The sequence below is a fragment of the Echinops telfairi genome, unplaced genomic scaffold (genome assembly GCF_000313985.2).
Source record: "Echinops telfairi isolate 266 unplaced genomic scaffold, ASM31398v2 ScPeMD7_3509;HRSCAF=4178, whole genome shotgun sequence".
Classification (NCBI taxonomy): domain Eukaryota; kingdom Metazoa; phylum Chordata; class Mammalia; order Afrosoricida; family Tenrecidae; genus Echinops; species Echinops telfairi.
The window spans coordinates 13,928,899-13,955,830 of NW_022107407.1; the positions used below are offsets into that span (position 1 = coordinate 13,928,899).

Sequence of the window (26,932 nt, forward strand, 5' to 3'; positions counted from 1 at the left end):
TCCTATCCAGACAGACCTGAGGAGACAACAACATGCACAAAAACAAGACAGAGCAAAACCAAGCAACAATGTACAACAAAACAGCAACAACCTTCTAGTTTTAAAAAAGGAAGAAAATATCAAGGAACAAACACTTATTATAACACTTATTTTACATTATTTTGTTATCTTCACAGGCTCTTTGGCGTGAGGAGGAGGAACTGTCAGTAGGCTGGTGTATTGCCAAACCAGGCCTTCCATCCTTGCTCTTTTCCCCACTCAAGTGGATTTCCCTTAGTAAGGACAGAACCAAGTGTTTAAAGACTTGGCTTTCTTGTCTCCTGGCTCTCACAGTTTTTGGAGAATGTAGAACAGCTTCACAGTTTGTTTCTGCCACAGGATGACCATCCCATAGCTCAGCCCAACTCTTCCTACTTAACCTGTGCTCTCTGCATTCAAAGAGAAGCACTTATAAAACCCTTAATAACCCATAGAGCTATGCTGCACATAAAGGGTAGGAGATTGGGTAGCCTCTTCTTGGCAGAGATTAATACCAAGCCCTGCCAGGTTCCTTTCCAGGAGTCTTTACATATGTGACCATGGTGCAACCACTGGGTATGTGCTAGAAGCTGGACCATGATAGGGAAAAACTTTGTGGAACATAAATTTGACAGCAAAGTATATTTCCACCATGTTTCTTCTTTGGGGAGTTTTAAATAAAGAGGAAAAGAAAGCACTCAACTTGTTTTTAAAAATAGGACAAACATTTTAAAAAGGAAAATTCTAGTGAAAAAAATGAGAACGAAATTTTGTTAACTTCAGCAGGTGTTGCTATAGGAAAATAAGTAATACATATGTCTGTCTTAATCACCGTGCTTTCTCAAGAAATGTCAATATGGGTAAAACTGCCAAGAGATAAAATAGGACACTTATATGTGGTGAGTTTATAGTAATAGGAGAGGAACAATTAGGAAATGAAGGGTAAAGTGGTTGTTTAACTTGAACAATGTAAGCAATGTCACTGAATTCCACATGTGGAAATTGTTAAACTGGTGTGTGTTCTGTTATCCAGCAGTAACATGAAGGAAAGGAAGGAAGGAGAGAAGAAATAGGGAAGGAAGGAGGAAGAAAAACAAAAGAGAGGTTTTGTGAGACATTTAGAACAGTGTGTTAGACAGGGTTCTCTAGAGAAACAAAACCAGAATGCTAATAATTTTATATATTTATACAGATAGATATGTAACATAAGAAATAAACAGTTAATTAAATTATAAAGCAGTACAAATGGCTCAGTGCAACTCACTCCCATGAGACAGCTGTGAAACACTGGCAGTCCTTCAAGTCTGAGGGTCACCGGGTAGTCCTCTGTAGAGCAATTCAGGCTATCCGGGTACAGGCAACAAACAGCAAGGCAGGTCACCAATTGTCAGCCAGATGACAGGGTCCGACAGTTCTCAGCTCAAGATAAGTGAATTCCAATGGTGTGGCAAAGCATGTCTTAAAGGAACCTCAAATTACAGCGACACAGTCCATGGGTTAGGTGTCACACAGGTAGGGTAGCTTGCAAATGGAGGCACAGAACAAACAAGGCAGCCGCACACTGGCCCAGTGATCAGTGAGCAAGAGACAAGAAAGGCAAGGCTCGCCGAGACATTTATCCCTCCACCCTTCAATTAATCCCACATGTGTTTATCAGCCAGGTTGGCACAATAAGCTAACTACCTCAAATGGAGAAACAGAGGTTCACATAGGATGAATTGAAACTCACACTCTGAATGCAAAAAAACCACTGGGAATTGTCAGCCAGTAATTTACAAATGATTTGAATGTACCAGTAGCAACCTAAGACATGTGAGCAATTTGGGATTTTGCGCCAGAAGTATTTCTCATTGAGAGGCACAGTGTTTAGTAGATATTCTGCATAGGAGATAGGCTTGTAGAAGAGATTAGTTATAGTGATCTTTTGGAAAAGTTGCTATATGAGTTTATGGAAAAAAATCTCCAGTAATGAAAAATTTTCAGGAATGTATTAAGTATATTGCACTAATCATCAAAAACAAAGAGATGGGAAAGTAGATGAACACTTTCCCCCTATAACTTCTAATATGATTTCTCAATTAAATTGGGTTCATTCTTGGGGAAAATGGCGGGGATTCTTTTCAGGGGACGTCACCTTGGAATTGTCTAAATGCTCCAGGTAGAACGTTGGTGTTTTCAGATCCAGCTCATGGCAAGGTGTTCACAAGATTCTCTACGACCTTTTCGTCTTCCGCCTGTGCTTTCCCTGTGGACTTCTGTCCCTCTGTTGTTACTGCCATTTGCCTGGGAGTGCAACTCACCGTTGGCACAGTTGACAGAGGAGACATGACTGAGGCTTTCCCAGGCTGAGTCTTCATGTAAGCACATCTATACATCTATCTCCGATGAAAGTGCGCGGAGGCTTTACATCACTACCCTTTTAAAAAGTAGCTGAGTGCTTACCATTCTTTTACCAGAACTCATTGTAGTCCGTGTCTCTGCCATCTTGTGAGCACTCAATAATGAGGAAAGAATCTATATAGTTGCTTTATGATCTTTGCTAAGACTATTGGAATTACCACGGACTATTAGAAAAAGAAAAAAATTCTCTGCTGGAAGAAGTACAGCCGGAATGTTCCTGAAAGAGAGGACTGTAAGACTTTGTCTCAGTAGGTTGGACATGTCATCAGGAGGCAAGAGTCCTTGGAAAAGGACATCATTGTTGGTACAGTAAAGGGTCAATGAAAAAAAAGAAGAAGCGCCTCAATGAGCTATACTGACCATTGGCTGTAACAATGGACTCAAGCATAGCAGGGATTGTGAGAATGGATCAGGATGGAACAATGTTCCCTTCAGTTATTCATAGGGTTGTTAAAAGTCAGCAGCCACCCACTGGCACTTAGCAACAAAACTGTATTTACAGGAATACTGATGGAGCAGCAATTCAACTACTAATAGAAAAATCAGAAGTTCAAACCCACCCGGTAACTGAAGAAGAAAGACGACCTGTTCCTATAAAGATTACAACATACAACATCTATGAAGTCATTTACTCTGTTACATGGTGTCCATATAGCAATAATCCACTCAGAGGGCAAGACAACAACTATATTTACAGTTGCACAAATATATCTTTCTAGTTCAAGCCTATGTGCTTTTTCTTGTACTGTTTAATCTAAAAATCCTTCGTTTCTTCATCTGGTTACAAAATTGTTACATCCTTGAGAACCTCTCTCAGATTGTTTTTTTCTGTGAAGTTTGATTCTTCTTGGTGCTCTATTAAGGACATCTTTATCGTGCTGTATATTTTATAGTATGCTAATTATGGTGCTTATCTTCCTTATAAAGGGGTCTGGGGGTATGGTGGTTACATTTTAGGCTGCTAACTCCAAGATCACGGCTCAAACATAGTAGCTGCTCCACAGGAGAATGACGAGGCTTCCATTGCCATAAAGTGTTAGTCTCCTACAGTGCTGATGCAGTGGAGATTGGCTGAATGGCAATGAGTGTTTTTCTTATCATATATCTAAGTCTTTGAGGAGAGGTATCATAGATTTGAATTTACTATTTTAGGGTCAATTAAAGACCCTAGTGTATACAAGATACTGTAAGGTTTTGATTATTTTAACAATTCTACCCGATGTGTTCTGTTAGTGAGTTGTGGATTTCTTAGTTCTCTGTACATTATATGATACACTCACTTATTGAAGTACATCAAAGGGTATGTCTTGCCCAAATTTTAGTCTTTTTTATTATATTTTCTAGAAACTCTCTAGGAAAATGTTTTGTTTGTTTAGTTTTTCCTTACAGCAACTTCGGCATGTTTGTGTGCTAGGTGTGTCAGGGGGAGAGCAGGGGTAGGAATCACAAATAAATTTATGAATTATTAAAGGTATAAGTAAGTCATTGTCATAATGTTCTTCATGGCTTTGTCACTAAAGTCATAGACATTTGTTAGTAAGTCCTTCAAAATAGAAAGGTGCAATAAATAAAACTTTGACAAGAGAGTCAGGAGAAGCCAAATTGAAAGTTGAAACTTAAACAGAGATGGGAAATGGGAAACTTGAAGTGCAAACACCAGATTATGTACTTGAGGATATTGAGCCAATTGCCTTGAAAGTTAGTAAGTCATTTAGAGTTTGGGCACAGTTTTTGATACACAAAAATCTCTATTTACCTAGATTCGGCTTCACCAAAATCCAATGATAGCTGATGTCTTTAGATGGCACTGGGGAGCCACACAGCATCTAGGTACTGGCTTAATATCTAGGGCTAAAAGATTTTTAACACTGAATTCAGGGTAAACTTTAGAACACAATTCAATTCCGAACATTTGTGTGTGTGTGTTCCTATTACATGGTAAGTAGTATTTTAAGAATAGATGGTCATAGAAACTTAAGACGTGCCCATCCGCGAAGAGTTCGTGGTACAAAAAGGGAACATTCAGTAAATACTTACAATGCTGAATGCAGTTGTTTAATGAGAAATAATAGAATTGTTTTTTTGGCAACAGGGGTGTGATTAACACATCACAGCTGACTCCCATACAGTCAGATTGGGGGAAAATCAGTGCAAGTTTCAACTATAAAGAAAGGAAAGTCTCAGTGAGAGATGAAAGGACCAATTGAAGTTTTCCAGGTAAAGAAAACTATTTCCAGCCAAGGGCAGCTGAGTTAGAAAAGCACAGAGGCACAAACAACACGATGTTTATGACACCTAGGCCAGAGGAAAGCTCATTCATATTTAACAGGTAATGCTGAAAGCTAACATGGATGGAATGCCAAATTAGAGCACAGTAAAATTAACCCATTGCCGTGCACAGTTCTACCATGTCCTATCTTCTGTCCTAGAGCGTCTCTTTGAGTCAGAAAGGACTGGGTGGCAACTGGTTTGTTTTAATATTTATGGACAATGCCTGCCACACCTTTTTTCTGTCTGATGGCTCCAGGTTCAAGCTGCTGACTGTTGGGCAGCCGCCCAATTCTTAACCACCATGCCAGCAGGCCCTTGCAAGAGTGAGCAGGAGGAGCTGGATTCTCCCTATTCCCAGGCAGTCCACCTTTTAAGAATATACTGCGGAAGAAGCAACCATTGTCTTAGCTTAGCGATTCCTCCCCCCTCAGCAGCGTGATTAATCCGCATCGAGAGATGGGAGCAGCTGATATGGCCAATCCTGGAAATGAGGCCTGTGCTCACTCTGGTGGGTGAGGAACACTGTGAGCACCAGGAACACTGGGGTCACCATCAGCTTTATAGACATCCAGTTTTCCCAAGGCATGGGTCCATGTTTGTGTGGAAAAGAACAGCAGTCCTTGAATCCAAGATGTATCCCCCAATCCAGCTTTATCTTAGAAACTTAATTTTCTCCGTCTCTGCTTTCTGCTTAATAGGTTTAGACAAGGGCTGCAACCACAGCTTCCAGCATAACGAAAGTACGAGTCGGGCACAGGACAGAGTGTCTTCTCAGGTTTATGTAAGGTCCACATTCACTGCGCAGGAAATGCAGTTAGGTCAACATTTAATTCTATATTTTATTAGTTCTGTTATCTTTTCAACTATTCTTTTCATATATATATTTGTTTTGCATTTTTTTCTATATGAAATCCAGGATGGATATATCTAATGAGACTAACTAGATGAACAGTTTCTTGGAGTTATGGCAGAGGAGGGTAGGGGAAGTAAGGAGCTAGTAATTAATATAAGGAAAAAGAAATAAGTATAAAAATTGATTACTTTAAAAAAATATGCTTAAGCTATTAAACTGCATGTTATATAATTATATGTCATTAAAAGTGTTAAAAATTAGTTCCAGCAAGATGGCACCCAGGTAAGCAGACCACACCGGGTGCTCTGTGGTGATCAGTGATCACAGGGTCCAGGAGGACAAGTGGGGGGATTTGGGTAAGTGAAAAGATCCCCACCACAACCCAAGTTCTTCATCAGTCTGGTAGGCAATCCTACCCCACATCTGACCTCACTCCAGATCTCTGGGGATCTGAATGCTGGCAGGTCACCACCCACTCAGTGATTGACCTGCCCCCCTTCCCCCACCTGCCCACAAGCCTGATCACTGCTCCCCTGCTGAGTCCCACATAGCTGCAGCTGGACCCCCACACAGCAACTGTGTGCCCCCAGCACTCCCCTTTGTGAGCTGCTACCTTTACCCAAGGATTCCCTCTCCTCACATGGCAGTGGATCCCGTCGCCAAGCTCAGGTCCCTCTCACCACCCACCCAGGCCCCCAGAGGACACCTGTAGTCCCCTCTGCAGTAAGTTTGTTCACCTGCAGTGGCAGGGGCTCTCCCCACCATTGCCCGACACTCCCCAAGCTCTGCAGCAGCCGCGTCTCCTGCACCCACATTGCGCATTGCCAACCCAACCTCTTGGCCCCCGCAGAGCAGCACCGTTAGCCTCTCCCAGACTGTGAGGGACAGCACCTCCTGAGTCCACGCCCACGTGGAGCTGTGCCACCCTGGCCTCTCCCTTGTCAGAGCCTGTGCAGTGCAGCACTGCTGACCTCTCACACTTGAACACCCATGTGGTGTAGCACTGCCAGCCTATCCTGGCCCACATGGAGCAGCACTACATAGGCTTGCTGTGGCCCACATGGCACATAGCTGCCCTGGCCTCCCCTGTGCTTGTGCAATGCCTTTGCCTCTGGCTCTGGAAGTTGCCTCCACCAGTGCTCAGAGCCCCCACCTTGTACTACCCCACCTTGTGCCATAGTCCCACGGTGAGCTGTGATTTTCCCAGACTACTCTCTAAAATTGGTCATAATTCCAGATTCTCAGAGAGGCTCCAGAAGGTAGCCACAAGGCCTCACACCAGAGTTCCTCGTGCTGCTAGCCACCCTCAGCTTGCAGTGTAGGGCTTTGCAATACCCCTCCCCAGACATCAGCCATCTCCTTCCTGCCTCTCTCCCCAGTTCCACAGCTGCCAGAGTGGAAATGAGTACATAATTAGACAATAACTTGCAGCAATTGAAGAGCTGCTGGGATATGTAGTAACAGGTAAATATCCTGTGACAGAACGTAGTTTCACAGATCACAAGTGGATAGGGCCGGGAGGGACACAAGACAGTAGGCAGTGGCAAGTTCAGATAGAGTCAGCCCCAAACCCTCTCTGCTAAGCTGGTCCCCTTCCTCTGGGGCACAGTGAAGCACAGCTCTGATACCAGGGCATCCCAGAAGTCCATTATAAAACGGGGACTTTTTTTTTTTTATAGTAAAACTGCTTTTAATTCAAGGTGGTGGTCCCTTTTTATAACAGTGAATGTAAGCCTGCAGAACTCTGTCCATTAACATCCATTAAGATAACAAGGTAGCCAAAGTGAAACTGCAGTGCACAGCCTAGGGTTTTTAACATAACAAAACGGGAAAAGCCAACAGGCCCTACCACTCTTTGAAACACTGAAAATCGTGGCCTGAAAGCCCAGACAGGCCGGCAGCCAAAAACTTGTCCTAAGTCAGCCCAGGGGCATACTTACACTCAGCAGCCTCACCTCAGACTAGGAGGCCCCCTAGTCTGCCATCCTTTGAGTTGCTGCGGCACCCTGCCTACATAGCAGTCCGAACCACCACCATAGTAGGCCATAGGCAGTCCTCAAAAACACTCTTACCAATCACACAAAGAAAGAGCCTAGGGACCCTTGATCTCATAGGAACATGGCAATCATTCTTCCAAAATGACATGCAAACAGTAATATTGCGCAACACCCTAAACAAAACAAAACAAAACAAAACCAAGATGGAGCTAATGACGCTCATAGAAGAATCAGAAATGGATCTGCCACAAAAATAAATCTTCAGAAGACTGCTTGGAGTAATCCAGGAGATGATGGAAGTAACTCAGAATAAGGATGCAATGATAGAGGAGACGAAGGCCACGTCAGAGGGGATGAAATCCACCCACCAAAGGGAAATACAAGAGATAATGGATGAAGTAACAGAAGCAAAACACAAGATCATGGATCTCACAACCGGACTAGAAAAGGCAGAGAATCGTACCAAGGATGTCAAGGAAAATCAGGCAGACTTCAACAAACAGGAAAGACATCCAAACAAGATAATCAGAGACTGAAAAAAACCTGAGAACAATGACAGATGGATGAAGGGGAACAATATTCAAATAATTGGTCTTCCAGAACAAGACATAATGAAGAAGTCACCAGAAAAATTAGCGAAGGAATTTCTGGAAGCAAACTTCCCCAGATTAATGAAAGAGAAGCAGACACTCAGACAGGAAGCAGAGAGGACACCAATTAGACTAAACCATAGGAAGAACTCACCAAGTCATATAATAGTCAATTTATCCAACTTCAGGAAAAAGAAAATTTTAAGAGCAACAAGAGTAAAAAATGTAGTCACATACAATGGGGCTCAGGGAAGAATATGCTCAGAGCTGTCAGCAGAAACCATGAATATAAAAGAAAACTTCACCTGCCTGAGAATCCTCCACCCTACTAAATTATCCATTAAGATAGACAGCGAGGTAAGAGTCTTCCAGGACAAGGAAAAACTCAAAGAATACGCTGTAAGACATCCAACCCTGAGGAAAATCCTTGTCGACTCACTGTAGTTAGAAAACCATCATCCACTTTACCTGACTTTAACACCTACTACACAGCCACAGTGGTCAAAATAGCATGGTACTGGTATAATGACAGATACTGAGACCAATGGAAAAGAACAGAAAACCGAAAAATAAAACCATTAGCATATAGACAACTGATCTTTGACAAGGATTCAAAAGGCATCAAGTGGGAGATGGATGCCATTTTTAACAAGTGGTGCTGGAAACAATGGATATCCACCTGTAGAAAAATGAGACAAGATGTTTACCTCGCCCCATGCACAAGAACAAACTCAAGGTGCATCACAGACCTAGTAAAACCACAAACTATCAGGACCACCAACAAAGGAATTGGGACAAACCTAAGAACCTTAGCTCAGGGGATACATAGGCTAACTGCAATAGGCAAGTGTATACACACAGGTGAACCTGGAATTGACAAGTGGGCTCTACTAAGGATAAAACACGTGTGTGAATCAAAAAACTTCACTAAGAGAGTAACAAGAGAACCCACTGTCTGGGAGAGAATTGTTAGCAATGACACAACAGCTAAAGAAAGGTCTTATTACTAAAATCTACAATACCCTTCTAGCCTGCAAAATTTGGAAAACAGTCAACCCCCTGAGGAAGTGGGCAAAAGATCTCAAAAGAAGCTTCCCTATGGAGGAGACCTGAATGGCCAATACACTTATCAGAAAATGCTCCAGATCATTAGCCATCAGAGAAATGCAAATTGAAACAACCATGAGATAATCATGTAACCAAAATCAGAAAATCAGAGAGCAAAATATGTTGGAGGGGATGTGGCAAGATAGGAACTCTCTTTCACTGCTGGTGGTTGTGTAGATATGTATAGCCTCTGTGGAAAGTGATCTGGTGATATTTAAATTAAATGTAAATTGAGTCACTTTAAGACTTATCTATCCCTCTACTGGGCATATACCCAGAAACAGTAAGAAATAGACCACGACCAGGCATATGAACTCCAATGTTTACTGTGGCGCAATTCACAAAGGATTGGAAAGAACCCAAATTTCCATCGATAGATGAGTGGATCAGTAACCTCTTGCACATACACACAATGGAGTACTATGCATCTGTAAAAAGCGCTGATGACCACACGAGAAGCGTACTGTTTCATGGGAAAAGTCGGAGGAAATTTTGCTAAGCGAACTTAGCCAATCAAAAAAGGTCAAGTAGGACATGAGTTACTTGAGGTACGTATAATCAGCACAGTAAGTATAAAAGAAAAGCCACTTAACTCACAACATACAGGTTGGGGTACAGGCAGTTGGGTGGACATCAGACCAACCCAAGGAGATACATGTTATTCCAACACAAACAAGGAGGCAGGGGAAGGGAGCAGTGAGCAAACAACACCATAGACAGGGGAACAACTAGGGAATTGAAATCAACAACAAGGAGGACATAGAGATCTTGGGGTGTTGGATGTAGAGATCCTGGGGTCCAGCAATCTAGATGAGAGTAATTACTAAGAGAAAGAAGTAGGGTGAGCATGATGGTGGGGTGGGGTGGGGGCAGGATGAAGGTAAAAGGAAATGGAGGAATGATCTAGGAAGCAAAGCTATGGATAAAGGTCTAAGCATATGTGTGTGTATATATGTAAATACATCAATTCATAAAAATAGAGGTATTGGCCTAGGTACATATATTTATATGGTAATACACTGAGGTAGTGGACTAACTTCGGGCCACTACTCATATCCTCCCTCAAGTGCAAGAACACTTTGTTCTAACAAACTGGTGTTTTGTGATGCTCACCCTCTCAGCACAATCGCTGAAGACCAAATGGGTACATAAGCAAATGTGGTGAAGAAAGTGGATGGTGACCTGCTATCAAAAGACATAGCATTTGGAATCTTAAAGGCTTGAAGTTAAACAAGTGGCTTTCTAGCAGAGAAGCAACAAGCCCACATGGAAAAGCACACCAGCCCATGAAATCATGAGGTATCATTGGGACGAGGTAACAGGCATCAGAAGACCCAAAACAAACAAACAAGAAACCATATTGTTGAAAACAAGAGGGGTCAGAACAGAGACCCAAAGCCCATCTGTAGACAATGGGACAACCCCACACAGAGGGGTCACAGGGAGGATGAGTCAACCAGGGTGCAGTATAGCACCGATGAAACACACAATATTTCTCTGGTTCCTTGAGGCTTCCTTACTCCCACTATCATGACACCAGTACTGCCTTCCACTGTGGAGTAGACTGGAGCATGTGCACAGATACAGATAAGAGATAAGAGCTCATCACACACAGAATCCAAGAACAGGAATGGAAGTAGTGATACCAGAAGGGTAGAGGGAAGGTGGGGAGAGGAGCCAGGAAGGGGAAATCAATCGCAATGATTGACTCATAACCACACAATTCCCCCCTGGAGGGGGACAAACAACAGAAACTATGGGGGAAGGTTGGTGTAAGATATGAGAATAACAATATCTAAAATTTATTAAGGGGTCACAAGGTTGGGGGCGGATAGGAGCTGATATCAAGGGCTCAATAAAAAGTAAATGTCTAGAAAATAATGATGGTAACATATGTACAAATATGCTTGATACAATTGATGTATGGATTGTTATAAGAGAAGTAAGAGCCCCCAATAAAATGATCTTTTAATAAAGGTGTTAAAATTAAAAATACATATAATTATACAATGTGGGCAATGATTTTCACTACCAAGTCAATGGAAATTGGCTTCATTAGAAAATGCAACTTTAAAGTGAACTTTAAAATTTATCAACTTATTTTCTTCAAACAAAGATATTTTTTATTCATTGTGCTACTTTTTGAGACAGTGGACTATTATAGTGGCCTACATACCTATAATTCAGAAGATAACAGTTACTTCAAATACCAAGTATGGTCCTTTAAGACATAAGAATCATGGAATCTTTGAACAAGGGGTATAAAAGTTGGGTATTTCTTACAGATAATAGTATTTAATATTTGCAGAGCAGTAAGTGCTCATTAAATAATTCTGCTTCCATTTTATCATTTGTTTCTTATAACACCACTATATCTAACATTATTATCTCTTCAATTTTATAGATAAAAATAAATTGAGGATCAAAAAGGTGAAGTAAGTAACTTGGTCTAAACAGTTTTTAACAGATAGGAATGTGACTAGAATCTTCTTTTATATTTCATAATACAATGTTTTTCCATTGCACATATATCATCTACCAAATTTGGTGTGTTAATCTTTATTTGAAATTGAGTTGCAGCCTTGTCAACTCTGTGTTGATTTTATTCTATGAAACACAGTCATGCTTATCTTTCTCCTAAAAGAACACAGCCTTTTACATTGTCATTTATCTTACACATCAATTCAGTCTACAAATATTTATTGACTGTCCATTCTTGTCAGGCACTGTGTACATAGACGTTGGGTACTCAGCATATTGTCTTCAATTAAAAAATGCAGAACTCTCTAGAGAATAAAAGCACTAATTCATATCACACCCATAAAATAAACAATAATAATGTAAATTACCAGACAATATCATACTGCTATTTATAAAGATTTAACTTTTTTTCTTTATTTAGAAGTAGATCACCAGGTTTATCTTCCTAGTCTATCTTAGTCTGGAAGTTCCACTGAAAACTACCACCATGGGGGATATTGTTGGCATGCAGATGCCAGTGGTTTCAACATCATAGCAATATGTAAGTCAAGATAGTACAACAGCCTCATAAAGAAGTAGAAGGCTAATGTACACCTGACTCCAACCATGGTATTTTCAATGGCTTCAAATGCATGCAAAATGTGTGTAATTAATAAAATAGACCAGAGAAGAAATGATGCACTTGAACTTGGGTGTTGGCAAAGAATATTAAATATACCATGGATTTCCAGAGGAAAGGATGAATTTGTTTTGGAAGAAGTACAGCCAGAATGCTCCTTAGAAACACAAATGGTGAGACTTTCTTTTAAATGCTTTTGATAGATTAGAAGGGGAGACAAGTACCTGATAAAGTACATTATATATTGTAAATAGAATCAGTGAAAAATAGATGGATTGACCTGGTTGCTGCAACAATGAGCTAAAACATAATAATGATTATGAGGAAGGCACACGGCCAGGCTATGTTTTATGCTGTTGTACATAGGGTTCTTATGGGTTAAAATCAACTGGAATGCATAAACAATATGAATTACGTACGACTGATTATATGACATATAATTAATGTTGATATATCTGTACATTGATAAACATAAAATTATATGGCAGTATGTTATTATTGTTACACATGTCATATTATGTATTTTAATGGGACATATTATACTCTTCTCTAGATGGAATCTGAATTCAGGCAGGGTATATATACTCAGGGGCATGTCTTGGTTTTCATAGATTTGGTTTTAATAGTCTTCACTGCTTCTTGAGCTTTCCATCTGAGCAGCTGATGGTTTGCTCCACAGTCAGACCTGGCCTTGTTGTGGCTGACAGTATCTACTTTATCTATTGTCTCTTTCCACAAATAAAGTTGATTTGATTCCCATGTAGCCCATTAGGTGATGTCTATGGGTATACTCATCATTAAAATTGTTGAAAAAAAGCACTTGTAATGAATAAGTTACTGATCTTTTAAAATTGTGTTATGCAATAAGCTGCATTGTGTCTATCCCTGTGTCCACATTGTTTAACTACTGATCCTTTTTCCATTTCATATTTTGCATTTCAGCCACTGGTAATTCTCACTGTAGTTTGATTGCATGTTTGATGAATTTCAGACTGAGAAGTTGGCAAACATTTTCAATTTCTTCATCAACTATCTAACAACAAGGAATTGAGGTTTTAAAATTATGTTTCCCCAACACTTCTTTCTTTTTTAATTTATCATTTTGGGGGGAGCTCTTATAGATATCATAACATCCCATAGTTCAATCACATCAAACAGTATTGTATAATTGCTACCACAATCAGTTTCAAACTATTTTCTTTCTTTTTGAACTCCTTGATATCAGCTACCTTTTATCCCCTCCCTACCCCCCAGGAACACTTATTTATTTATTTTCATATATATATTGGTTTCCATATCTTACACAGCCCAATATATCCATTCTGTTGTTCTAATCCATCGAGTGGGGTTATACAGTTATCAGTGCTATCTGCTTCCTATTCCCTCCTTTCCCTGCCCCTCTCTTTCTGTACCCTCAGGGAACCATTGCTCCTGTTACTTTTGCTGAAGGGTTATCTCTCTTGTCTTTCATGTACTGATCTTAAATATCCAAATCTAAATTATGATAGTAAAGGGAGAAAATATTAATTCTACATAACTAGAGGATATATATGTAGTTCATCAGTACTATACTGCACCCTGGATATATCATCCCTTCTGTCTGACCTTTTTGAGAGGGACTGTCCCATTATCTTATAGGTGGGCATTGGTTCTCCACTACATCTATGCCCCTTCACATCAATTTGATTGCTTGATTTTGAACTTCTGATTCCTCTTCCCCTTGACACCTCGTCATCACCCAGGCTGGTGTGATTCTTCCATTTGGGCTTTGTTCTATCCCTGCTAGATGGTCGCTTGTTTAACTAAAGCCTTTAAGATCTCAGACACTATATCTTTTAATAGACAGGCGCCATCAGCTTTCTTTACCACATTTGCTTATGCACCCGTTTTGTCTTTAGTGATCATCACAACTTATTTATGATAAAAACATGATAGGGTTAGAAGGTAATTCCTAAACATAATAAAGTCTACATACAAACAAATAGTCAACATCACACTTAATGAGAAAAAACTGAAAATGTTTTCCCTGAGAATGGAACCCACACAAGGATGTCCCCTAGCAACACTATTATTCAGCATTGTACTGTCTTTTCCAATAGATATCAAAAATAAGTCAATGGAATACAATTGAAAAAAGAGGAAGTGAAAATCTAGCTATTTTTAGATGTTATGATTTTACATATAGATAACTCCAAAGAACACAAAATAATTGTTGGAAACAATTAAAGATCTAGTAAAGTATCAGGATACAAGATAAATAAGCAACGATCAATTAGCTTTCCATATGCAAGTGAAAAGAGCTCTGAAAGAGACATCCAGAAAGCAATGCCAACTAGAATAGACACATGAAATATGAAATGCTTTAGGTCAGAAGTCTAACCAAAGAGACAAAGTACCTGCACAAGGAAAACTACAGAATATTATTATAAGAAATCAAAAGAGAACTACACAAATGAAAGAATATACCATGTTCATGGATAACAAGACAATACTGTGAAAAGGTCACGATTGCTTAAAGCAATCTTCAAACACAATGCAATTCTGATGCAAATCCCAACTTAATTCTTTAAAGAAATGAAAAAGAAAAACTAATTACCACCTTCATATGGAGAGGGTAGAGGCCTAGAAGAAGCAAACAACTCTTTACAAAGAAGAACAAAGTAGGAATCCTGGCCTCAAGCGCTATTACAAATCCCACAACAGCGCAGTACTGCTGTTGATACAAAGACCAATGGAACAGAACAGAAAACCAAGAAACAAATGGATCCGCCCACAGGCAATTGATTTTTTGACAAAGGACCAAAATAAATAAGATAAATAAATAGTTGTGAAAGGGACAGCCTCTTCACAAAAAGGTGCTGGCAAAGTTGGACTTCACCTGAAGAAGAATGAAACAGGACCTATATTTAGTCTTATGAGCAAAAACAAACTCAAGGTGGACAAGAGGCATAGATATGAATCTCAGAGTTTTCAGGATCATCGCAGAGAAAATTGGGACGTATTTTAGGACCCTATTGCAGGGAATACACATACTACTAAATATAACACAGGGAGCACCCACACACACTGGGAGACAAAAATACAAGCCTGGGACCTACTAAAAATAAAACCGTGATGCACTTCAAAAGATTTAATTAAAAGAAAAAAAAATCTTATTACCAACACAGTGGATAAGGAACTAATTACTAAAAATCTATAGAACTCTGTTAACAGCTCTATAAGAAAAAAATAATTCATTAAAAAGTGGGTAAAAAACACAAGCTTACTGTTCACCAAAAAATTACACTCAAATTGTTAACAAACAAGGAAATATACTCACAATCACGAGCCATCTATCTAGGAGACACAAGTCAAAATAACAATTTGATATCACCTTGCGGCCAAAATAACATTTAAATAATTAAACAAATTTAAAAAAAAAACAATGGAAAGAAAAAGATATTGGAATTCCTATACACTGTGCATGGGCTTGTAAACATGAATAACCATTGTGGAAAGCAATATGGCACTATTTGAGAAACTTAGAATAGAAATATCATTAGACCATAGAATTAAGAGACAGCACATGAACAGATGTAGGTCTCCCATTTTCATTACAACACAGTTCACAATAGCAAGTAGCTGGAAAGAGTCCAAACACCCGTCAGCAGAAGAATGGATAAAGAAACCCTGGTACATACAAACAACAGAATACTATGTATCCCTAAAATTATATATGTGACATAACTCATGAAATGGCTGTCCATGGTAGCCATTATCCCGAGTGAAGTTAGTTAATCTTAAAGGATAGATATTGTAGGATACCACTTCTATTAGGATAAACACCAAAGTAAAGAAAGGCCGGCTTCTGTTCCCAGGTCACGTGGTCTACCCGGCAACGCTGGAGGGTGCTGGCCTAGTGCTCAAGAGGCATGTGTTGCTGTGAGGTGCATTGAGTTGGTTGTCAGGAGAGATCATTCCCTAGAGAAAAACATCTTGTCTGAAAAATCAGCGGGACAGCGAAAAAGAGAAACATCCTCAGGGAGATGGACTGACATATTGGCTGCAAGAATGGGCTGAGCCACAGGAACATTTGTGAGGATGAGACAGCATCAAGAAGTGTTGCACTGGGTCCTGCATAGGGTTGCTTGGGGGTGGGAACCTACTGGACGGCACCTCCCAACAATAGCACAACAACCATTAGTGCATATTTTAACACCTTCTCATTCAACCTCCCTTTTGATCTACTTTGAATTTTTTCTAGTTTTTAATATTTTCCACTTTCTTTTTTGATGGATGTTTTTCTGTATTTTATTTGGTTGTTGTTGGTATTTTGGGTTTTGTGTGTTTTTCTGTATATGAAATCCATGGTAGGTAAATCTATGCACAGTAACTGGATTTATAGTTTCTTTGGGTTATGACAAATTAGGATCTAATAATGATGAGTACAAGAAAGAAGAAAATGTTATACAATTGATTTTGATGGTGATCGCATGACTCTTTTTAATATGATAGAACTATTGAATTGTATGATGTGTGAATCAAATGCAATAAAACTGTTAGAGGAGTATTTACAGATGACAAAATCCGAAAACATTACAAAAAAATGTAGGAGTAAATGTTAGCACATCATGAGAATTCTGTTCTTAACTGATTCTCACAAGTAGAAGCTACAAGTAACAGTGCCTATTACTTCCTCTAGTCAATCCCAGCTGAGAATCCAAGTACCTCATATCAAAATATACAGCAATAGTTATCACTGTGGGGACTCAGCAGAGTTGGAAACCAGGCTTTGCGTTCATGGAGGTCTTAGGAAAGTTTTTCACAGGCTGGCTAGAAGAAAAGAAAACAAATGGAAATGCTTCAGAAGAGTCACTAAAATATCTTCTTCCCCAAAGGTACAGTTATAGTGTGTCACATGCTTTTAGCTTTATAATTAGAGATCCAAATATTCTTTTAAAAGATAAAATTTGCATGTATGTGCACACACACACACACACACACACACACACAAATTTAAGCATTATTTGAAGACCAGCCTTAGGACAAATGTAAAAGAACAACAAAGTCAAGTTTTAAATTAGTGCACTTTATGAAAGGGGACAGAATTTTGTGGGAAAACAGATTTAAAAGATTGTGGTATTTTTTCCACAAAATTAAAAAATTAAAAAATCGAAGTTCTCTTATACCAATGTGTAATACTGTAGCATTGATTATATAAAGATGCTTAACATTTTTCAAAGAACATTTCCATGATCTTTTATCTCTATGTTTTCGTAAACTTTTTGAAGCCCACTGGTATAATAGAAATAAGAAGTTTAAATATGATTTTTAAATATCCTGTCCTTTCTACTATTAATTTAATAAATTTACGTGGTATATTTGGGCATTACAAACATCTCAACAATGGGAAAAGAATCCTTAACAGTCACATCATACAGATGTAACATATGTCCATCTCTACAGTGCAATAAAACTGTTATTAATGGAGTATAAAAATCCTGTATTAAGAAATTTATAATTTAGGAAATGAAATTTTAAAGGATATTTAGCTTAAAGGTATATTCATAGCCCAAACCCCAAATTCGTCAGAAATTTAGCACCATTGTGGCTACAAAATCAGTAATAGCAGGGTGATAGTTTACTATTAAGAAAGAAGTTACAAGGAAAGTATGGATCCATATTAGATTATAGAAGAAACAAGAGTAACTGTAAAAGAAATTCAAAATAATAAAAAGTAGTAACGTTTTATAAAATATTAGAGAGATCATAAACTTGTTGCAGTAGTCAATAAATTCAAATTTAATTCTTAGACGTGTTATAAAGGATTTTGAACACTGGTGAATCTCAAACAAATGAAAGCCCTATTGTTTTGACGATAACAAGACTACCTTTCCAAAGTCTATTCAAGAAATAAGACATACAAAGCCAGCTAAAAAGTACCTAAGAGCTCAGTGCTTTCCGTGACTGATAGGATGGCTGTGAAAGCTCAGGAGAGGGAAGGTCCATTTCTATTGGGCTGAAAGGTCTCCACCCTGTGGCAATAAAAAGAAGTGCAGCTGGGACCTGAGTACTCAGTGGGCTGAGCCAAGGCACAGGTGACCAAAAAGCAAATGAAAGGTGCTGGTAATAGCAAGCAGCCTCAAAGGCACCTAAGGAGATGGCTGGAGAGTGAATTTGTCAATGTGGGAAGCACACCTGAACGTGATATCAGTAACCCTGCAGAGCAAGGCTAAAGAGTCTGTTAAGTTTTCAGCAGGAAGGAAACCATGAAGACCACTCAGAATGCTGCTCCGTGCTGTCACTGCAGGAGGCCACTGTTATTCCTTTCATTGCCACCCCTGCATGCTTCCTTACTCCCCTAAATGCCTCTAACCGCTGGAGCAAGGCCTCAACTCCCTTTTTGTTCAGGATGCCGGTTTTTGTTTTCACATGTCTAGGGACATCAAGAACATCATTCGTGAAGAAGAAAAAATCCATTAAAAAGACAGGAAAATAAAGAAAAGACCAAAGTGGATGCCAGAAGAGACAGAAACCTGCTCTTAATCGAAGATTAGTTAAAGTAAACGAAAGAAATCATGAAGTCAAAGAACTGAAGAAGCTTAAGAAGACAAAGACAAATAATATAATGATGTATAAAATAATAAACATATATAATAAACAATATAATCAAACAATAATTAATATATAATAAAATAATAATAGAATTACATTCAAAGATTTAGAATTAGAAAAAACCCAAAAGGTTTTAAGGCTCAGCATACCTTAAGTTGAAAGAACTCAAGAAAATATTCCAACTATGTATTGCATTGGGCAAATTTGCTGCAAAACACCTCTTTGAAGGGCTAAAAAGCAATGATGTTCTTTTGAAGGTTAAGGGAAGCCTTACCCAAGCCATAGTATATTCAGTTGCTTCAGACACAGGTGAAAGCTCAACAGTGAATCAGGAAGACTGAAGAACAATTGGTGTGTTGGGATTTTAGTGTTGGCAAAGAATATGAAATACCCCACAGGCTGCCAGAACATGCTCTCACCCACTGCCACGGAGGGTGATTCTGACTCACAGAGACCTTGTTCTATGATTCTCAAGGCTTTGCATAGCCCTATGGGGGCAGACAGCGTCACTTCTGGTGTATTTGAACTCCTGGTTTTTAGATTAGCACTGCCAGAAGCACAAAACAAAAAGTTCTTTTAGAAGTACAGTCAAAATGTTCCTTAGAACTGAGGGTGGCAAGACTGTATCTCGCATACATTGGACTTGTTATCAGGAGGCACGAGACCCTGGAGGAGGGCATCATGGTTAGCCAGGCAGAGGGGAAACAAACCAGAAGTCCCTCACCAGATGAACTGACGCAGTGGATGCAAGAATTGGCTCAAATATAACAATAATTATGAGTATGGTACAGGACTGGCCAGTGTTTCTTTTGTACATATGAGGGCTACCTCAAAAATTTGTAATTATTTTTTCAAAACTATGTATTTAATTTTTTTAGAAAACAAATGTATCACATTCAAAGTAACCCCCATTACCCTTAATATATTTGTCAAATCTGCTATTCCATACTTGGAACATTTTTCAGACTCATCTGTTTGGATGGCTGACAACACCTCCCTCATTTTTTGTTCACCTGTTCAATTTTGTCAAATCACTCTCCTCTCACATCCTCTTCATTCATGGAAACAAAAAGAAGTCACACAGAGTGAATTCAGGTTAGTAAGGTGTATGGGGCAAGAGAGGGATGCTATTCGCCCCCCCCCCCCAAACCCAGCATACTGAGATGGCTACATGAGCAGGTGCATTGCTGTGGTGACAAAACCAGTCCCCACTCTACCATAATTCAGGCCTTTTTTGGTCACACCCTGCTATGCAATCTTTTCAGAACCTCTAAATAGAAAGCTTGATTAACAGTCTGATCTGGTGGAATGAACTCCAAATGCACCATTCCCCTCATATAAAAAATCCCAAATGAGCATCATCTTGATCTTTTATTTAACTTGATGTGCTTTTGGGGGGACAAGGTGACGATGGCCTCTTCCACTGGCTTGATTGATGTTTGCTTTTGGGGTCATAAGCATAGTGCCTTGTCTTGTCACCAGTAATGGCCTTGGGAAAAAAGTTTGGATCGCTTTCGAGCTGTTCTTTCAATCCACAGCATGTTTCTACTGGACACTCTCTTTCCTGGTCAGTCAGAACTCAATGCACAAATTCGTAGCAATCCTTCTCAGTCCCAAATCTTCTATTAAAATTTGCTGACCAGAGCTCCAAGATAGTCCATATAACTTCCCCATCTCTTCAATGGTCTGTCGTCGGTCTTTGAGCACAAGAGAACGATTGCATTGACATTTTTGTCTGCTCAGGAAGATGATGGACGTCATCAATCAGTACTTCACCTTTGTTGAAATGAGAAAAACACTCATACACTTGAGTTTTTCTCATAGTTCCATCCTTGAAAGCTGTGTTCAGCATCACAACAGTTTCTGTGTCAGGCAACAAATTTCACAACTGCACACTGTTCTCTTAAATCAGCCATTACAAATATGAGGTTAGAGCTAAACTGGTTTTATGAAAAATTGTACTGTGTCCAGAGAGAACCTTCTCAGGCAATGCCACTGGGTGCACTAAATCAGATTGTGTGGCTTGATGCTTGCCTAGCAGGAAACAATGCACACTACGAAAGCTCTGACCAGTAGAGCTTTTTCCACTTTGGGGGGGTACCCCACATATAGTCATGATGAATCAGCACCAACTCAACGGCCCATAACCATAATACCATTAAGCATATACAGTCATTATCGGTCACAGCTTAAAGAAGGTCTAAGAAGCTGTGTTATTGGAGATGAAATCAGAATGGGAAAGACCCAGTCACCCGACCAAACCATAAATTTATATTTGTTGTTATTTGAGTTAATTCCAACTCACATCCATCCTATGGAAGAGAGTAGAATTGCCTCTGTGGCTTTCTGAGACTGTAACTATATAAAAGTAGAAAGCCTTGTGTTTCTCCCAAGAAATTGTTGGCACCTTCCCAGCCTCCAGCTCATGACATCATCAATGCCCTGCGTAGCGGTGAGGTGGGAGTGAGCACAGTGTGCACTGGTAAGGAGAGACGGTTTGTTGATTGGAGCATAGCTGGCCAGGGCACCCTGGACTGAGATGACGTCAGCACATGGGTGGAGACCAGATCCTTAAGGCCTCGCAGATTCTGGCAAAGGGTTAGGAATTATTTGAAGTAGAAAGGATGGCCAACAAGGATGCTAAGTAGAAGCATACCATGATCACATACGCGGTCTGAAACGATTGCTGTGGCTGCAGTTTGGAACACACCGTGTAGGAAAGCAGTGCTTAAATTCCAACACTGTCGTGAAAACGATGCTAAGTTCAACTGGGGGGAGTGATAAGAAGATGGTGCCAAGACCAGTGGAGAGGTTCAGGACACACTGTAGAGGTAGAAATTAGAGATCTGGTGGTGTTCAGGAGACAGTGGATGAAGAATTTGAAGACATCAAGGATAAGACTTACATATTTATCTTGAGCAATTAGGTGGATAAGACTACAAAGTTATAAAAGGTTGGCATGCTTTGGGTTTTATGGGAGGATAGGGTATTTTTAATAGGCGGCAAAAAGTCAGCTTTGATATTTTGTGTTTGAGACATCTCTGAGGCAACAATATGGAAAAAACAAATAATCAATGGATATAAGAATCTGGAGTGCTGAGAACCAGTAAAGATATACAAATTATCAATACAATCTCCTTCACAATGTGTAGCTATTTGTGTTAAAACCATATGAACATGAGAAGGTTAAGAAAATCTATACACCAACCTGTTGTTGCAAGCTCCTGTAATAAGTCTGTATTTGTTTGCCAGGCAAGATTTTGGACATTTTTGTGGTAACATGTAAGGCAGGCATCCAGATATATTTGCGATTGTGTTCAGAAGTTCTGCTGACACAATATCTGGGGAAAAAGTAAATAAACCAGAAACACTCTATTTGTAATAACCAATCTACCTACTAATGCAGCATTTCTAATGTCCCAGAAGTTGTTCCAACAATCTGATTGTGTAAAATGGCTTGCTAAGTCAAATTAATTTATATATTTAACAATAACTTTTCTAGAACAAGTGAGCAGGCAGAATAGCACACCAATGATAATATATCTGACTCACATGAAGCTGTTCTTTTGAAGGTAAAAAAAAAAAAGGTTCAACTTGGAAATACCATTTGGTTTAACCTAATATTGAAAAGAGATGTTTTATATATGTCTTATAAGAATGACTGTGGGGTATAAAAGCAGAACTTATCTTTGTTTGTTCAATTAAAACTTCGACAAAAATGTCCATACATCCAGTGTTTCCTTCCATTGAACATAGAGGATCCCTATGAACTGGAATAAACTTGATAGCAGCTAATAACCACAAGTGTTTGCCTAACTCAATGTATTGTATATCTGAATTATAAATCACAAGTTGTATGCTAAATGCCTTTGTAATTAAGTTTGAGAAACACAATACATGCAAGTAAATGTGAAATAAATGGAAGGATTTTCTTTTGAAATGTAAAATATGATAATTATTTTATATGTATGAAGCACAATCATTCTTCTGAGGAAAATTTTCCCTTTCTCTATAAATCAATGATTTTCTCAATTCCCTTGAGTTTTCTTATGGCCAGCAATGTGGGGTTTTTCCTTTTCTTTTTGTGGGTAATGCACGTTAGCTTTGTGATCATTCTGGGGAAAAAAAGTACTCAAAAAAATAAATAAATAAAAAGCACTCAAAGAGCCCTGAACATGAGTGATATAACCAAATAATCTACTTCTCAGGGTTAGTGCCAGTTCTCATTTGGCATGTCAGTCAACTGGCTTGGACCCCCCTTTATAGCAATCGCAAAACGAAAACACTTGTAACTAGCTATAGCTCCAATTCTCAGAAAACTAAGAATACATATTCTATATCCCCGCCCCCCAGGCCACCGCACACCTAAAAGTTCCATGAAGAAAGCAGAAGTCACCAGTGAGTCTACCTGCCAAGCTCCTCATTTTTTGTCATATTGATTTTGGGTTCTTTTTTTGGCAATTCTTTCCAGATTAGGGCCCCAGAAAACCATAATATATAGATTCCTGCCAATTTTGTTCCTAGTTATATGTTTTTCAAGAAATGAAAGAAAGGGTTTCTTTATTATCTCTTCCTAGAAAGAATCACTCTTTTTGGGTCCGAGACAGGTTCTTTAAGTCTCAAGACATACTGCAACCACTTTGATTACTCTGATGTCAGAGACATTGAAATATCTACGAAGGGGAAATAAGCCAGAAGAAATGCACTCCATCTTGAAATTGCAGAGAAAGTAAAATAAGATACTTCATGACAGCCAAATGCTCAAGCATAGGCTCAACTTTAAAAAATAATAACCAGTAAAAATAAAGAGCAATAGTATCCTAGCTAAATTAAGGAGCAACCTGGAAAGAGAGTCCTAAGTTAGTTTTAGTTATTGCCAGGTAGTGGAATGATGGGCAACCCTGGGGGCACAGTGGTTAGACCCTCGGGTGCTGACCGTTCTGAAGGTGAGAGAGGGGGTAGTTTATTTTAATAAAGTTTACAGCTTTGGAAACTCGATGGGCTGTTCTGCTTTGTCCTGTCGGGTTGTTGTGCGCCAGAATCAACTCATCGAGAATGGGATAACAGGATTACTTTGGATCATTTTACTCTTTCACATGATACAGTTCGTAAACGGGCTACTTCTGTAAGGGAAATAGAAAGCAATTAAGGCCTTGAGTTCTGTAGATGACCCGGATCCAAATACAGCAGCCTGATTCCCAAATCGCCTAAGCCCACAGACCTGCGCAATGAGAACAGTGATTCTAGGGTACTGACCAGAGCACTATGGGGACCATTATCTATTGAAAGCAGAGGCGGTTTCCATTGCAGTCCTGGTGTATGCTGTGATCAGAAAGCAGACTAATAGTTCCTAGAAACATGTTTAACTGCATTGCTTGAAACAAAACAATGTTTGCGATGAATCTTTGATTGTCAGAAAAATCAATGAAATGTAAGTGTCCTGGATCCGAGAATTCTGGTTAATCTTGCTTTAGTTGTGTCTGTCTTATTCTAAGGCTAAGGTAATCAATAACAAATGAATGTAGAGCTAATTAGGAGGAAGAACTGGAGACCAAGTAGCTCTTGGCACAACCCTGGTGGGGGGGGGGGGGTGCGGGGCAGGGGCGAAGCTGTAAAAATTCAACCTATAAAATCAAACAACAAAAAGCCTGGCATGCTGTCTATAACAGACAAGTATACCTTATGATTCCAGTGATTATCAACACAAATATCTTATATGGTAGAGCACTTTAGATTTATCCGACGCGCTCTTCATTTTTATGTTAGTATGTCCGTAGCCATCTGAGGGAGCAGGACTGGCATTATTCCTGTTTTAGAGATAAGGTGATTGATTCTGAAAGGCCGGAGGATGTGTACTAAGGCAAAGGTGAGTAAATAGGAGGGATGGGATATTTCTGGGACGCTCAAATCATATGCTGCCGACCACAAGAACGCTTTCTCAAAAAATGCAGATCAACACACATCTCAAATTTTAAGGAGGTAAACAGACTAGGGGAAAATCCCTGGCTTATTTTATAATGGGAGGTTAGTGTTTTGAACTAGTGTTCCAAATTTGAGTCTTGAATTAAAAGTAAAGAAATAGTTCTTTCCCAGACTAACAAAGAAAACGGGATGACTATTTCACGAGCATTTTAAAGAATCGATGTGTTATAGCGTGAATGATACTTCCGGGTGCTGTCATCCCTATGCAACCCCACCTTTGCCTCTGAACGACTTTAGGAGAGTGTTAACAGTGGTGGGATGCCTCTGCAAACTGGGCTGTCACTTCCCAGGGCAGGGTGAGGGCTCTCAGGAGGCCTGTCCCCAGGGCAGGGTGAGGGCTCTCAGTAGGCGTGTCCCCAGGGCAGGGTGAGGGCTCTCAGGAGGCATGCTTACCAGTTGGAAGCTGTGTTTGCTTAGGTGTCTGGTAGGCCTTTCTGTTCATGGCTTGTATTGAAGTGTCCATGATCTCTGCGGCTTGGGAAATCGCTCGGCTAGTTGGTTCCGGGAGCTTAGAAAAAGATAGAAGCTGCGCTGGAGAATTTACTTCCCTTTTCCTTATGTTTCTATGGCATAGAGAAAAAAGCATAAAACAAATAACGATTGAATGGTAGCTTGGGTAACTAATTAACATATTCCTTACACAGACATTTACTGAGTAACTACTGTGTACCGGGCATTATGGTAAACACAGTCGGGTATACAAAGATATATCAGATACAGACCCTGCCACAGAGATAATATACTTAATAAGATTAATATGATATGAATATAAAAGGGAAAAACCAACAATTAAAAATTAAGGAAAATTTGTCATTTAAAGAACTTTCACCACCTAACACCCTCAAAGATAACTCAATTCAAAAAATCAGAAAGTAACAAGTGTTGGGGGTATCTGGTGAGATAGGAACTCTCATCCACTGCTGGTGGACATGCAGGTATGTACATCCACTATGAAAATCGATCTGGCGATATCTAAAATGGATGGAATTGAGCTACCATATGACCCAGCAACCCCCGCACTGGGCATATACCCAGAAGAGGCAAGAAACAAACCACGGCCAGACATCTGTGCTCCAGTGTTCATCATGGCTCAGTTCACAATTGCAAGGAGTTGGAAACAACCCAAATTTCCATCAACAGATGAATGGATTAAAAAACCATGGCATATATGTACAAGGAAGTACTATGCATCACTAAAAAGTAGTGATGAACATGTGAAGCACATTGCTGCATGGAAGAAATGGAGGAAATCAGGCTAAGCAAAGTAAGTCAAGCACAAAAGGATCAGTACAGCATGAGTCCACTGAGGTAAGCTTAAAAAAAATTCAAAAGGGGCATAAGGAAAAAGCTAATGTATACAAACATTCCAGGGTTGAGGTCCAGGTAGTATGGCAGGGGCCAGACCAAATCCAGGGGTACATATGGTAGCCAACTAAAAAGGAGGAGGGGGGGGAAGTGAGAGAGAAATGGGTATGGGGGGAACAGGGCATTAACCACCCTAGGGGTATTGCTTATATCTCCACAAGGAAAGAGGGACCAGACTTCAGCCCAGTGCTCCAAGATGTGAATGCAACACGCTGGCATGAAGCAGGGAATCAGTAGAGAGGTCTGAGGGGCTGGCCCAAATCCCAACTAAGTGGACAGTCACACCCCCTACCCCCAGAAGAATTTACTTCAGAGGACAACACTGAAGCTACAACTCAGGGAGAGGGACATGTCTGATCAGAGCACATGGGAGCAGATGAAGGGGGAGGAAGAGAGAGTTGAGCACACTCTGGCCCACCAAGCCCTGAGGATGATATTCCTGCTCAGAGTAGTCAATGCAATGAGAGGACCATATGGCTGGCCCCACTACAAGACACGACATCCCTTACTGACCCATAGCCCTACAGGGACAACACTGGAGAGAGTGGGGGAATTTGTGCCTAATCTGACTCCACCACACTGAGACAAAACACTAAGGGCATGCAACAGAACAGCAAGGGGAGCAGAGCAAGGAAGTCCTGAGGGAGTACCAAAA

General features: G+C 39.8%; 1 protein-coding gene across 1 annotated transcript in view; it reads right to left on the minus strand.

Moving 5' to 3' along the window:
- The window catches only part of TPO (thyroid peroxidase), a 183,442-nt gene that overhangs the window by 135,317 nt on the left and 21,193 nt on the right, over positions 1-26,932 (minus strand). The window contains exons 3-4 of the mRNA XM_004709831.1: positions 25,306-25,475; positions 22,139-22,271 (exon numbers count right to left, since the gene is read on the minus strand). Of these exons, the coding sequence (XP_004709888.1) occupies positions 22,139-22,271; positions 25,306-25,475 (303 nt within the window). The remainder of the gene's footprint in view (positions 1-22,138; positions 22,272-25,305; positions 25,476-26,932) is intronic.